At 45.4% G+C, this 15,386-nt stretch overlaps 1 protein-coding gene across 2 annotated transcripts in view; it reads right to left on the minus strand.

Moving 5' to 3' along the window:
* The window catches only part of ERI1 (exoribonuclease 1), a 154,196-nt gene that overhangs the window by 20,689 nt on the left and 118,121 nt on the right, over window positions 1-15,386 (minus strand). For both annotated transcript variants that reach the window (XM_069236876.1, XM_069236875.1), the window contains one exon: window positions 7,233-7,347. In XM_069236876.1, coding sequence (XP_069092977.1) covers window positions 7,233-7,347 — 115 coding nt within the window. The remainder of the gene's footprint in view (window positions 1-7,232; window positions 7,348-15,386) is intronic.

Below are 15,386 nucleotides of genomic sequence, written 5' to 3' on the forward strand. Positions count from 1 at the left end.
AAAGATGTTACTTAGCTTCAGTGATGACTTCTATAATGGATACTTAATCATCATGTGGATTTCTCACCTTAGAAATCTTCACAGGTAGTCTGGATAAGGAATTTTCTTCTGCAGTACCTTTCCCCGCACCAGCTAGTGAAGCAGCAACAGCTTCAGCCACACAAACGCCAGTACAAAAAACAGATTGAGCTTCTCAACAGAAAGAACACAACAGAATAGTATAGGCTTCCTCAATGGATGGGATTAAAAATGACAATGGGTATTCTGTGTAAAGATCAAGAATTCATCTGAAGGTCATGATCCAAAGGTAGGTAAACTGTCTTTCAAGTGGCTAAAACCTCCCTACAGATTTATCAGCTTAGAAAAACTCCCTGTGGGAAGCTGTCCAGGTGTGTGGTGGGTACCTAAAGTATTTACACCTTATAACAGGTCTAGGTATCCCCTATTAGTGTAGTGTAGGTAGTGTCTAGAAGCCAGGCTCTCTAGAGGTAGCAGTGGATGAGAAGCCAAAGCTTATCTAGGAGACATGCAAGGCTCATGCAATACCACCTGTAGTCACACATCACTTACACACATGATATTTTGGTGACGCAAATACCAAATTACTAGAAAGGCAATTCTCCAATAGGATGTAAGTAAAAACACTAAATTATATACACTAGCAATCAGAAATAGGCATAGACAAGGATAGAAAACAGTGAAATGCAATAGGCAATAATGTTGGCCTGGGGGGGGAGACCAAACCATATACTAAGAAAGTGGAATGCAAAGGTCGGGTCTATACCAAAGGAAGTGCAAGTGGTAGAGGGGAGCTGGACGTACTAGGAACACCCCAAGGTAAGTACTGCAGTACCCCACAGCGACCAGGAAGAAAGGAGTAAGTTACTGGAATTTCCCCAAACCACACAGGAAAAAGAAAAAGAAGATAATGCAACACCCAGACAAGACTGCAAGAAAGCAGCAGTGGATTCCTGAAGAGGAAGTCCTGTGAAAGAAGGGGACCAAGTCCAGAAGTCACAGAAGAGTCCAGTGGGGGCAGGAGCCACCACCCACCCATCTGTGGTTGCAGGAGTTGGTCGGCGGTGGGACGAAGACGATGAGTTCCTGGAGGATGCAGTCAACATCCTATGCAAGATGGATGATTGCGGTCGGTCAGTGGCGTGGAAAAGCCACCAACAAGTCTTGGCAAAGGAAGAAGTAGCAGTGAAGCAAAAGTGGAGCTGCTGGGGACCAGCAAGGTCCAGGAGAATTCAAACCATGGGGGTGGAGAGGAGGTGCACCCTCAGCAAGGAAGAGAGTCCACAAAAGAAAAGGCAGCCCCCACAGGAGACACACTGGAAAAGGAACCAGGGGCCACAGAGGAGCCCAAGCAGCACGATTGGAGAAGGATCCCACGTCGCAGGAGAAGCATGCAGAGGGCTATGCGTCGCAGAAATGAGTGCTGGGGCTACACAGAGCCTGAAGATCCCTTGAAGGAGATGCCAACAAGCCCTGGTAGCTGCAAGGGACGCGGTGCACAGGGGTACTGTCCTGCATGGGAAGGCAAGGGCTTACCTCCACCAAAGTTGGACAGCTGACAGAGAGGACCAAGGGGACTACTCCAGACCACCACCCGTGATGCAGCTCAGGGTGAGAGGAGATCCACGCAGCCGGTTGTCGTTGCAGTTGGTGCCTGCGGATGCAGGGGAGTGACTCCATCACTCCAAGGGAGATTCCTTCTTCCTTCTCGTGCAGACTGAAGATTTGCTGCCCTCAGAGTCTGCACAGCAAGGGAAACGTTGCAGAAGATGGAAGGAGCTGTGGAAACAATGTTGCAAGCAGAGTCTTCGTCATGGATGCGGACTGTCGGTTCCTGAAGGGTCCAGTTGCAGTTCCAGTGGCCAAAAGTCAAAGTAGAGGTTGCAGAGGAGTCCTGTTGGAATCTTGCAATCCGAATCTGAAGATCAACCCCAGAGGAAGGCCCTAAATAGCCCTGAAAGGAGGATTGGTCACCTAGCCAGGTGACCACCTATCAGAAGAAGGTTGTGACGTCACCTGCCTGACCTGGCCACTCAGAAGCTCCCAGAGGGCCCTGCCCAACTTGGATCCAAGATGGCAGAACCCAGGTACCCTCTGGAGGCGCTCTGGGCACCACCTCTGGGGTGGTGATGGACAGGGGAGTGGTCACTCCCCTTTCCACTGTCCAGTTTCACGCCAGAGCAGGGACCGGGGTCCCTAAACCTGTGTAGACTGGTTTATACACTGAGGGCACCACATGTGCTCTGCAAAGCATACCAGTGGCTTGGGGAGGCTACTCCTCCCAAGCCATATAACACCTATTTCCACAGGAAGAGAGTGTTCCTCCCCCCAAAGGAAATCCTTTGTTCTGCCTTCCTGGGCTTGAGCTGTTCAAGCAGCAGGAGTGCAGAAACCTGTCTGAGGGGTGGCAGAAGCTTGGACTGCCTGGAAAACCCCAGAAGGATGGTAGCAGCAATGCTAGGGGTCCTCTAAGGATCCCCCAGAGTGCATGGCATCATACGTCCAATACTGGAAAAAGTATTGGGGTATGATTCCGACATGTTTGATACCAAACATGCCTAGGTTCGGAGTTACCATTATGTAGCTGGACATAGGTAGCTACCTATGTCCAGTACATGTGTAAAATGGCATCCCCACACTCACAAAGTCCAGGAAAATGGATCTGGAGTTTGTGGGGGCACCTCTGCTAGTGCCCTCTGGGCTAGGAGGGCCTGCCATAGAGGTGACTTACAGTGACCTGGTGACCTGTAGTGAAATGGGTGCATGTACCCTTTCACGCAGACTGCAATGGCAGGCCTGCTGATAGACTTTGCATGGGGTCTCCATGGGTGGCATAATACATGCTGCAGCCCCTGGTGATCTCCTGGTACCCCAATGCCCTGGGTACTTAGGTACCATATACAAGGGACTTACATGGGGGCACCAGTATGCCAAATATGGGGTGTATGTGGTTCTAGTAACCAAGTTTGAAGGGAGAGAGCATAATCACTAGGGTCCTGGTTAGCAGGATCCCAGTGAACACAGTCAAACACAATGACAACAGTCAGAAAATGGGGGTAACCATGCCAAGAAAGAGGGTACTTTCCTACACTCCCAAAGCAGGTACTATGCGTGAGGCACTTGTGAGCACCAGAACCTTGCTTCAATCCAACAACTGGATGGAGGCTCACTACTGGAAACTGCCTCCAACGTTGTATTAAATTTGAGGCAGTAATGCTTAGAAAATGCATGTATAGATATTAATAAGGATGCTTGAGATGTATCCAGAACTGGCATTTTCTCAGGATCACAGAAGTGGTCGCCTTGTCCCTTATTGAATGAGGCCCGGTACCTTCAGGCACCTCCTTCTTTGCCAACTCATAACAGAAATCAATTCCCAAGACAACACTGTCAGAATTTAGCCTACTTTCACGAGCCATACAATGCTTTCATCCCACAAACTGGAAAGAAAAACTATTAGTTTGCCGTTGTAGTGCTTGGACTTGTCTCAAAGCAAATATAAGCTTCCTCTTTTGTTCGATATGTGCAATCTCCCATCTCCCTTGGAACAGTCCTGCTGAAGGGGGGAACCAACACTGGCACAGACAGCTAGAACGCTGTAGGCAAAAACTCAGTTTCCACTTGCGGACTGCACACGGGTGCTGCTCAGGGAGTCTGCCTCAAAGTTTATTGTCTCTGTGACATAAGGCGTAGAGAACATCATATCCCTTTCTTAAAAGCTCAGAACCACAGGGTCACTAACTTTGCACAAAAGTGCCTGGAACCTTCCCCTTCCCACTTGTTGAACTGCATACGCATAATGCGGTCTCAAAAATACCTAAAAGCACTGGCGAGGTCAATAGATCTGGTTTATAACAAAGCAAACCATCAGTGTTGGGGAGTTTTGGTGCTCAATTCGTTATCATACGTGCAGTGTGTTGCTCATTCTTGCAATGGTGCATCCTTTCATCCACTCACTGGTTCGTTCTTGCATAACCCACTTTACACAGATTCAATTACACACACACAAACTCAACAAGCATAGGCAAAATAAAATAAAAGCAGAAGAAATGTGATGCAAGGATATACTAGCAAAACAATTGAATTAAGGTGAGCTGCAAACAGCCACCTTGATATGGCCTTGTACACAATATATTGTTTAGAAGTTCCAATGTGATTACCATATTTAGAAGCAAGTATTAGCCATCTTAGAGTGGTAAAATGGTACACTATGCACGTCATTCCAAGGGTGCTGCTCAATAAATATTCAACTACGTCGCAACTCGGAATGTTATTGCGCATAGTGTGTTTTTGTTGGTCTGACTCAAGATGGATGACGTAACGCTTTTAAATGTGGTGGCCATCTTGGAATCGTAAAGTAATGATACATTACGGACAGTACCATTAAAAAATGGCCACACGTTTAAGAAACATTGGCTATGAAGGATGCAGTGCGTTGCAGATGAATTAAGCAATAAGCAAGTGGCCTGTAGCCCTCTGCTGGGAGCTGCAGGATTCCTAAACAAATGAATACATAAAAGGTGAAGCAAAGAATTAAACCGGACTTATAAAAGGAACAAATGGAAAACTGATGGACTGTTCACTAGCCCCAGAGCTGAAGTATGCTTGTTTTCAGGAAGATAAATCACTCAGAGGTCTCGGATGCTAATGTGGAACATGGTACCCTTCTCTTCTTGCTGGGAAAGTCACCACAAGATTGCACAGGTCTGTCCTCATCCTGTAAGGACTGCTTCCATCATGACCCTAGCCTACCTACAGTCCACTATAAGTGGCTCACCAGCTGACTGGCACTGTCCACTAAAGAGGACAGCTGCAGATCTCAGTGGAAAGAAAAAGGGGGGTTCTGCAGGTACCCCAAAACTGGGTTTCCTTGTTACCCAACGCTCCCTTGCTCTGGGCTCATTCTCTGCCTCCCGTCAGGTAGCATAAAAAAGGCATTATGTCATCAAACCAAAACAACAAGGAAATTTAATGGAGCCTAGACATCTAATCTGCTGGAAAAGAGGTACTCAACTACAAATGCTCTGTACTCGTTCCAGGATCTGGAAGGCAGGGCATTCACTGAAAATGTTATTTTGGGCAAAAGCATGATTGTGCTTCAGACAGAAATACTTAACCCAGGCATCCACAGATTAAAAAAAAAAAAAAAACATGAGTATCCTGCCTCTGAAAATCCAGGGCAACTATTGCAGTGACTGTGCAAGAGACTTGGTGCTGTGGCTAGCTCAAACCGAGGATCTACAAACTGAAAATGCCACCGTTCCACCACAAATCACAGACACGTCTTGTGACACCTTGATATGAGTATGAGGAAGCATGCATCCTAGAGGTCAAGCCTGTCCTCTAACTCTAGCACCTGTAGCACCCATGGCACGACCACCATTTTGAAGTTATGCTTTTGAAAGAATCTGTTAAAAATAATCAGATCCAATATCGGATGTTTGAACAGTAAACAGGTGGAGTAAACTCCTCTGTCCTACCGGGAATAAGAAAGCTCTTTTAAGGGAACCTTTCCGTAGCAAAGAAAAAACCTTGCTCTTCAAGATGACTGTTGGGTGTAAGAGGCCCATTGAGAAACTGGGACATGTGGAGAGTCCCACAATTATGGAAGAGGACCAGCAGCAGTCAAAAGCGGTGCTCTTCCACTTTTGCCATAACCTTGCAATTTTACCACTACTGTGGTATTGCATCCCTATGAGATGAACATTTCAAAATTATTTTAGTTTTGCAGGCATGGATGACAAATAACTCTTCTACTGTCTGCTCCTGTCTGTACGTCTTCTTCATTCAGCCAACAGTTATAGAGTAACTACTCATGTAGCAAGAGCTTGGACACAGATACCAATAGCATGTTGTAGCCTCTGAACTTGTGGTCCTGCAGGTGGATTGGCCTCACATGAAGCACTAATCCCAAAGAGCAAGAAGTGGTCTTTCTCTGCTTACAATTCTCCTGGGAGATATCTACCATCTCCACCAAAACAGTCTTGTGACATCGAAAGCCGTGTACCCTAAGCCATGCTGAAGCATCACCTGGAAGACAAGATCTGAACATGAGGGCAGTCCCAATTTCCATCAACATGGGAAGAATGTCAACTATGGTCACACTGGAATGCAAGGACTACATGGACACCCAAAAGCTATCCAAAAGTAACTGGAAGAAACACTGCTCTCAACTGCTCAGCTTGCTGATATACTGCCAACCCTGCCATTTCCCAATAAAAGCATGTTAGAATCGAAAGAGTACGTGAGAGGCAGCACAAACCCTACAGGCAAGTAACTTTCTGTTGATGTGATTTAATTTGTTATATTCCTTGCAGGGGCAACAGGCACGAAAGCTTTCAGTTTAGTTCAGGAGGCCTGTAAGCCAAGACTTTGTTTACTAACAGCCTGAAAATGCACACCCAGTGGCTAATGCAGCTTATCATGCTGGCACAGGATCCAGCAGAGCACCATTTAAAAGCAACAGAGGCTCCATCAATTATTTAGTCATGGGCATTCTTAATAATGTGTCTTGGTGGTCTGTCATCGAAGGTAAACGTTGGACTGTGTTCAGGATCATCCCCAAAAAAAATTGCACGGCACATCAATTTAGGAGACTCCTCCTTGAGATTATTATCCATCCTACTGGCAGATCAATCAGTAAACTTGCTTCAAAATCCAGTTTATCACCTCATCAAGTTGTTGTCACCGTTAGGCTTTTATGACCACAAGGAACCCAAATCTGAGCTCAAAGGGGGGGGCACTATGAGTGCAAATTCCCTGGAGCGTTCTTAGCACTGGTGTCATCAATACAGTGAAATTCTGACATACTTTCCCTAGCTGTGTGGAGGGTAAGATCAGTGACGGATTTGGGGAGAGCTGTGGAACAGAACGACCGGGCCAAAGCAGGCCAAAGCACTAAACCCAGCATGACCCTAACCCCTTAGGGTCTAGAACCATTTGATGCTCATTGATACAGTGCTGATGTTGCTGTAACCAGTCAATTATGCCACCTTGACATTAGGGGATGTTCTGTGGGCCTCTAAGCATTGCACACCAGCAAGGGGTAAGGATATGAAATTTGCATCTGTCTGTTTAATGAAACATGAAAAGGTACAGACTTACCAATATTGACCAGTTTGCTAGATCAGTTCACTTAAGTTGATTAACCCTATATGACTGTCATTATGTTAAATTTCTATGTTCACATTTTCAAGTACCAATAGTATACAGACCTTATAAAAATTTCCATAAGCTTTCCGTATATTGATCCATTTTTTTGCGAAACGAGGGTACTTGATCCGACTGGTGTGACACTGCATATTCAGAAATTTGCTCATATCCCAAGATCTGCAAAGTAAAAGGGAAAGTGAACAAAAAACAGATGCTGAGAATTGAGAATCAGGAAAATATCAAAAAATATCTTTACTTAAAACCTGGATGCAGAAGACAAATGTTTTAGTCTCTCTTACTGTTATAATCGAGAACAATACAAGACCCAAAGGTAGCAAATTCACACAATTTTGTCTTATTCCATCTTCCAACAGAAACAAATCCCCTAGACAATCACTAGCATCCAAAAATGAATTGCACAGCTACTGCAATTTTCGTATGGTCTGTAGGGCACGCAATTTGCATAAACATAACAACCAGCTTGAACAAAAACACTGTTACACCAACCATGCGCTGTGATAGGTATACAGGAATGTTGATCTAAAATCAGTTGATTATGTTTTTTTTAAGGTTCATGCTACAGAATAAATCATGGAAGAACACCCACAAACAAAAAGTATATGCAAAGGGTGCACTCACTCTTTAATGCCAAAACTGTTACACTTTACCAACTTAATGCTAAGGAGAATGATTCATATGCTGAGATCATGTTGATTTTCCTTAGTCAAATATGATGCAATAGGGACAAAGAACTGTGGAAAAGTGCTATGTCATTATTTTCAAACCTAGGATGAGTCATCGTGTCCATAGCAGACTGTCTAGCGCCGGAGAAGCCCCCTTTCTCCAAACCAGTTTCTTCATCAGAAAGGATGATGCAAAAAAGGATGATGCAAAAAAGAATGATGCAAAAAAGAATGATGCAAAAAAGAATGATGCAAAAAAGGATGATGCAAAAAAGGATGATGCAAAAAAGGATGATGCACACGCATGTCTCATATAGGCACATTTAAAAAAAACAAGCAACCATAGCATAATGTTATTTTGAGGGTGGCTATGCTACTTTTAGTCTGAGAGTTACCTTACTACCAAACTTGGTGGCAGGACCAAAAACTGCGTCTAAAGCGGTTAATCCAGAACTTTGAATGGCAACTCTGTTCATGTGTGCGTCATATGCAAAATGCACTCACAGCCTTTGCCTACCAACAAATGTAGATGCAGGGATTGTATTGATTTAGTGACACGGGCAGTGGGATGGGAGCTGTCAACCAGCTGGGTGAAAGGTCATTCCATGGCTCCGTAGTCCACTAGCTGATTAGCCCGCCAAGGAAGTATCAACCTGCACTCATCTCCCCGCTGCAGCAAAGGAGCGTCATAGCACCACACTGGAAAAGAAGCCCAGTGGTACCACAGACTACTGAGCCAGTGAGTCTCATGGAATTTTTTTAAAGAGGGTGGATGAGCCCATCTTTTGCACCAACAGACTGATGAGATGCTAAGCCGCACAACAGCAAATACAGGTGTCTACCAGACTATCTGCAGCCTCACTAAGGTCAGACAGGCCGTTTATTCCACTGGACATTTCCCCGGTGAGATGTAGCCTCTGGAAGCCAGCTTGTAGCGTAGAAACCACTTCTGGTGCATCTGCCACCTTATCCAGCTCCCAGAGATTAACTGCAGAAGACACTGAAAAGATTTAAGAGAGTGAGAAAGAGAGGGAGAAAGAAGAAAATAAAGGGAAAGCGATCAGAGAGGGAAAAGACCGAGGAAGCAAGTAGAGAGGATGGAAAGCGTGTGCAAGGAGATGACGGGAGCAGAATTGGTTTGACCATTTTGCCAGGGCTGATATTGGTTCCCCAGTCCATGCCTGGGCTTCGCTCCTCCTAATTTGCTCTGAAGTGATTCGCCTTTGAAAGGGCTAAATAAAATACAGAATGTGGTCTCATCTGGCTGCAACGCCAATTAAATGACTGTATGCCTGTGCAATAACGACACTGCAAAAGTCATGAATGCCTGATGAATGTAGACTGATCAACATATGAAAGTCAATTAAGCAATCAATGATTATGGGAAGCTGTACTTTGCTATAGATAAATACATTATTTTAGTTCTTTGAAATAGAGAAATATATCTCTAAAAAGATACCCACTTGCCAATTTTTTGTGAACTTAAAGAGGTAGAACTTTTTAGATTTCAAATATATCATGATCATGGCTTAAAAGGACACTAAATGGAACACTAGCAGTGTGGCGATGTTTTCCTCTCTAAGAGAGTGAGGGTCTGTACGGACACAGAGCAGTGCTTGTGTGCGCGCGCACACGTACAGTACACATGAAGCACGTGTATCGAATCTTGTATACATCTGTACAGAGTTTTCGGTAAGATGCAGTTTAACAGAATAATTCCCTCCCTGATTCATGAACAGCATCTACCTTTGTTGACTCCCAACCATACATCAATGTTGGAACACTGGCTCTCATCAAGATGTTTACATCTAATTATGCATCTCAGATTTCTCCTCCTGTTTCTTAAACTGTTAACTGTTTGTTTTCACTTTTCTGATCTTCTCTGTCTAGACTCTAGAGTATGTCCCTTTATTTCCAGCAATGCACTTTATCATCACGAGGACTTAATCTCCTAAATAAATAAGCATCTAACAGACCTACACATCGAAAGCTTTTTAAATCGGAGAAGCTAAAGAATCTTGTGCGTCAGCTGGACAGCTATGGGTGTAAACACAGCACTGGACCTCACTATACAATGGAAGATGTCACAGAGAACCTAAAAGCTGAACTCATAGTTACCCCTCTGCTCCCCACCTCATTTTCTCCACTCTGAACTCACAGTCCGTGAAACCAAAGAGTAAGGAATGCCTAACTGGAGTAAGACAGATGAACTACGGGGAAATCTCTAGAATATATCCATACGTACCCCTCTTGGCGCTTTTCTGCCAGCACTCTCCTGCCCCACTCCCACAAATGGGCGTCCTTGTTTAGCCATTGATACATTGTTGGTTGTGCAGCTGCTCATGCTGGTCTCTGAGAGAGCCAGAGGTGCCTGCCTGTGTCAGTGCTTTCTTCTCAGAGCTTGAGCCCTGCTGGGAAGGATCTGTCTCACCCTTCTCGCTCCTGCATCTTCTTGATTTGGATTTGGTTCCTACTCCTCCTCTTCCCATGCACTTCATTTAGTCTTGTGGTCTGTACACTAGGCATTTCAAATAGTTTTACGGGATCTAAATAACCCCACTAAACATCTGAGTAATGAAGGAATTGAGAAGATCAGGCGTAAATATATGCTTTTTTGGAGAGACGCATTTACCATCACCAATTACGTTCTCAGTATTCCCCCTTACAATATCACATAGCTGCCAAAACCAAAACATTTGGCATATCCATACTAATTAAAGATAAGCTCAAAATCACCAAACTAAAGGTTAAAGCAGATAAACAGGAAAGATGGCACACTGATAGGGTAGTGGGACACGCTCTGATTACCCTAGCTTCTATCTATGAGTCAAAAACTGCCCAGGAAAAATTAATTAGACCCATGACACAAGGAGGAGTAGGTATTTCAGAGCAACCTATTGTTCTTGGGAATGGCTAACTGCGTGATAAGCCCCACATTGGAAAAGTCACACCGATAATGGGGAGGTACACCAGCTATCTGGGATACTATAAGTCTCTGCTCAGCGACAGACATAATTGGTACATGGTGCCAGTCATCCAATAGCAATTGACTACTCACATTTCTCCACTGCACGTTTCCCATATGCGAGAATCGATAAGATTATGGTAGACCAGAGACTGATTTTGAATGTTCAAGCAGTGGAACAGCTTTCACAAATTGGCTTAGATCAGGCGCCAGCACAGCTTGAGCTAAAATGGCCTAGTATTGACAACAGATGAGCAGCTAAGGGGTGGTGACTGAATGACTCCCTCCCGGAAGACCCGGTAGTTATACAAAAAAGCCATTAAGGAGTTCCTTAAGTTTAACAATAAGGAGGATCTTGATTTAGGGGTAGCCTGGGGTATTCTGCAAGCTGTATTCAGGAGTAATCTTATCCAGGATGCTTGCAGATTATGCTCTATGAGAGAAGCCTCCCCAACACGACTGCAAGAGGAATGGATACCCCTCGAGAAGAAAGACAAAGCCAACCTCTCTAAGAAATTGGGTAGACAATTAGTGACAATATGTCGGCAGGTATGCACATACATGTATGATAAGGCAAACTACATACTGGCCAAAGCTGGTACCAGGTATCATGGGGGCAGTAATAAAGTGGATACCCTCCTAGCAAACAAGCTAATAGCTGCAAGAGCACAGGGGGCGATATCAGAAATTCAAGATCCTTCAAGAATGACTCAAACCACTCTAGAGAGGAAAACACACACGTTCCATGCTTAATATGAACGGCTCATAAATGCATCCCCCTCAGCTCGGCAGTATGTAGAAGTGTATCTGAACTCCGTAACCATTCTTACTGATATAGCAAGGTCAAATCTCTGGATACATCTATTTCTGTAGAAGAGATACTGAAGGTGATCAAATACGTGAAGCTGAGGAAATCCCCAGGCCCAGACGGCTTTACAGCAGCATTCTATAATCTTTTTGCACCACAACTGGCACCCTTTCTAATTAACCTCCATAATGACCTAACCTCCACCCAGAGCCTACCCCAATCAATGACTGAAGCAATGATTGCCATAATCCTGAAGCCTCATAAAGATCACCAATGCGGTCATACAGGCCAATCTTCCCATGGGATGCAGATATCAAAACAGTTATTTAAATATGTGGAAACAGTTCTACCAAATCTAATTCATGCAGACCAAGAGGGTATTTACAGTGGCCAGATCCACTTGCAATTACACCAAATGTGCACCTCACCTCACACAGAAAAGGTGCAAAGAGGTGGTTCTGCTCTTCCTTGGTGTAAAGAAACTATTCACCAGGGTAGGCTGGGGTATGATGACGGTGGTCCTCCTTTTGCCAGGCCTGAGCACTAGATTCGGAAGGTGGATGCACTCTTTGTATATCTAACCCTTAGCCATGGTCCGAGTGACTGGGGAAAACATTCTCGGGATAGTGGTTCATATGGGCACATAGTAAAAGGGCCCGCTGTCTTTTATGCTATTCACCCTTTGTTTAGAGCCATTCATGTAGAAAGTACGTGAAAAAGAAGAAATCCAGAGACACTTTCAAGGTCTCGGACTTGGCAGACGACAATATACTATTACTAATTGCACCCTGCCAAATCCAACAAGAGCTAGCAGTCCTCAAAATCAACTTGGGTAAATCAAGGGGACTAACAATGGCTAGGGGACACACATACAGGCCAATCTTCCCATGGGATGCAGATATCAAAACAGTTATTTAAATATGTGGAAACAGTTCTACCAAATCTAATTCATGCAGACCAAGAGGGTATTTACAGTGGCCAGATCCACTTGCAATTACACCAAATGTGCACCTCACCTCACACAGAAAAGGTGCAAAGAGGTGGTTCTGCTCTTCCTTGGTGTAAAGAAACTATTCACCAGGGTAGGCTGGGGTATGATGACGGTGGTCCTCCTTTTGCCAGGCCTGAGCACTAGATTCGGAAGGTGGATGCACTCTTTGTATATCTAACCCTTAGCCATGGTCCGAGTGACTGGGGAAAACATTCTCGGGATAGTGGTTCATATGGGCACATAGTAAAAGGGCCCGCTGTCTTTTATGCTATTCACCCTTTGTTTAGAGCCATTCATGTAGAAAGTACGTGAAAAAGAAGAAATCCAGAGACACTTTCAAGGTCTCGGACTTGGCAGACGACAATATACTATTACTAATTGCACCCTGCCAAATCCAACAAGAGCTAGCAGTCCTCAAAATCAACTTGGGTAAATCAAGGGGACTAACAATGGCTAGGGGACACACATTAGCTGAACCTTGCAGGGCGAAAGTCCCCTTCAGTGGCCCCTAAAAGCGTTTGTTTGTCTAGGGAATCTTCATTGCCTGAGTTTTCCACAAATGCACTAGAAGCAGCTTTAAGCTTTCAAGACAGTTAACGCTCTCACAAATTTGTGGAACACACACACCCTGTCATGACAAAGAAGAATCACATCAATTAAAATATTTATCTATCTGAAAATTCTTTACATATTTCAACATCTCACATTCACAAAGAGTGAACTTTCTCAACTTCAAAGTATTCGTGATAGCTTTATTTGGGAGGGGAAAAATACCAAGACTGCGTACACGAATATGTAGAGCACAGCCCAAACAAGGTGGTCTAGGTGTAACAAACCTCTGTTGCTATTATGAATGTGAGAAAAGGCCTCTTTTTTTTACATGGTCAGCCTCCACTTTTTGCCTGGTGTTTGATGTAGCCTAAAAGTTGTAGTGCCCAGAGCCCTGCTGATCAGGTTCCATGGGCCAGAGCTCTTTAACTAAAACTGTTGTGATGCATTGGAACAATTGGATACACCCTTAGCCACAACTACATGTCCCTAGTAAAAGGGTACCTAGGTACCCAGGGCATGAGGTACTAACGGTAGACCCCTGACGGCAGCAGCACTGACGGCGCACCCTCTAGGGCCATGCATTCAGATGCACCCAGCACTGCCATTGCAGGCTGAGTGTCTTGGTACAAACCTAAAACATAAACTCGACGTGGCACACTGCCTGTGTGCCCTGTCCACCATATGCTGCTTTTACTAGGGTTAAGGCACCCCTCTGTAAAGTCTTACAGCCGGAAGTCAGGGTGCACAATATTATATGTGAGGGCACAGCTGCATGAGCAATATGCCCTCACTGTGTCCTTGACAAACCTGGGACATAGTGAGTGAACAGAGCAGCCATTTTAATACATGTCCTGGATTCTGGGCAACACGAGTTTCCTCGCTACATGATGGCCACTCTGAACCATGGGTTGTTTGTTATCAAACAACTCAGAATGATAAATCCAAAATGGTACCAGTATTGTATTTATCCCTAAATGTACCCAGGGGCCACCTTAGAGGTATCCCCTGCAAAAGGTATTTACCTGGCATGGTTGCTGACTGGTTCTATCCAGCCTGCCACTTCCAGACACCCAATATACAAACCTTGGGAGAGAGCCCCGTCTCTCTGGATTGTAACACAATGCCCTTCCTGGGTGGAGTAGCTAACACCCCCTCCCTCAGGAATGTTCACTGCCCTGGCGGTGAGCTTCAAAGGGCTTACCGCCTTTGAAACTCAACCTCCAGGCCTGCTGCTAGCAGCAGATGGTCAGCCCTTTTGCAAACCCTCACTTTTGGCAGGAGCAAAGGCGGACCAACCACACAAAGGACAGGAAGAGTGGCTCCACCTGGCATGCACCAACCTTAAGTTGTTGCCTGCAAGGTGGACCCTCCATTTCATTTTCCTCCATCTTAGATGGAAGGAAAATAGCCTATCAGGGATAGGGAAGTGACCCTTTCCACAGGAAGTGGTCACTAAAGTGGGTGTAGCCACCCAAAGGTAAGTGTCCCATTGGACACTACCAGGAACCCCCTAAAACACCCACTAATTCAGGATTAAGTGGGCATCCCTAGACCAAGACAACAGATTCGAGGGACACAAAGAACACCAGCACAAAGAAGAACCAAGGCACGAGAACTGTCAACCTGCCGCACAAAGAAAAGGCGCCAAACCCTACCTGCTGCACCCAGGACCCGATAATCAATGCTGAGGAGCCCCTGGACAACTGGACTGACCTCAAGAAACGAAGAGAACTTTCCAGCTTCACTAATCGCCCAAGAACTCCCTCCAGAGTGGAGGTACCACTCTGCAACAACAATGAAACCAGCAACTCAGTGAGGGTCACTTCACTGACCAGCCGCTAACTCCTGAACCGGAAGTTGCAGCGGGACCTGACGACACACAGACGACTACAAGGACAAACCCTGCAAGTGTGTCAAGCTTAGGGGCACTGCACCCTCCAGTGGCTGAACTGTACCAATACCCTGGATACTGGTCAGCTGACGTCGAACACCAGGAAAACCACCCCGCCTGGGGCACAAAAAGGACCAGGAGGAAGCCCCAGCTGAGAGACTTCAGGAACACCCCGGACCTCCCGCCAGAGTGCTCCCGTTGTCCTGCAAGCGACCCCTAACGAGACTTACCTCAAGATCCAAAGGGCATCTTTGAGCACAGCTCCTGGATCACCAATTCACTCTGAACCCGGCAGCCCTGTGCCCTGCAATGAAGAACATGCTGTG

Source organism: Pleurodeles waltl, chromosome 1_2, assembly GCF_031143425.1.
Source record: "Pleurodeles waltl isolate 20211129_DDA chromosome 1_2, aPleWal1.hap1.20221129, whole genome shotgun sequence".
In the NCBI taxonomy this organism is placed as follows: Eukaryota; Metazoa; Chordata; class Amphibia; order Caudata; family Salamandridae; genus Pleurodeles; species Pleurodeles waltl.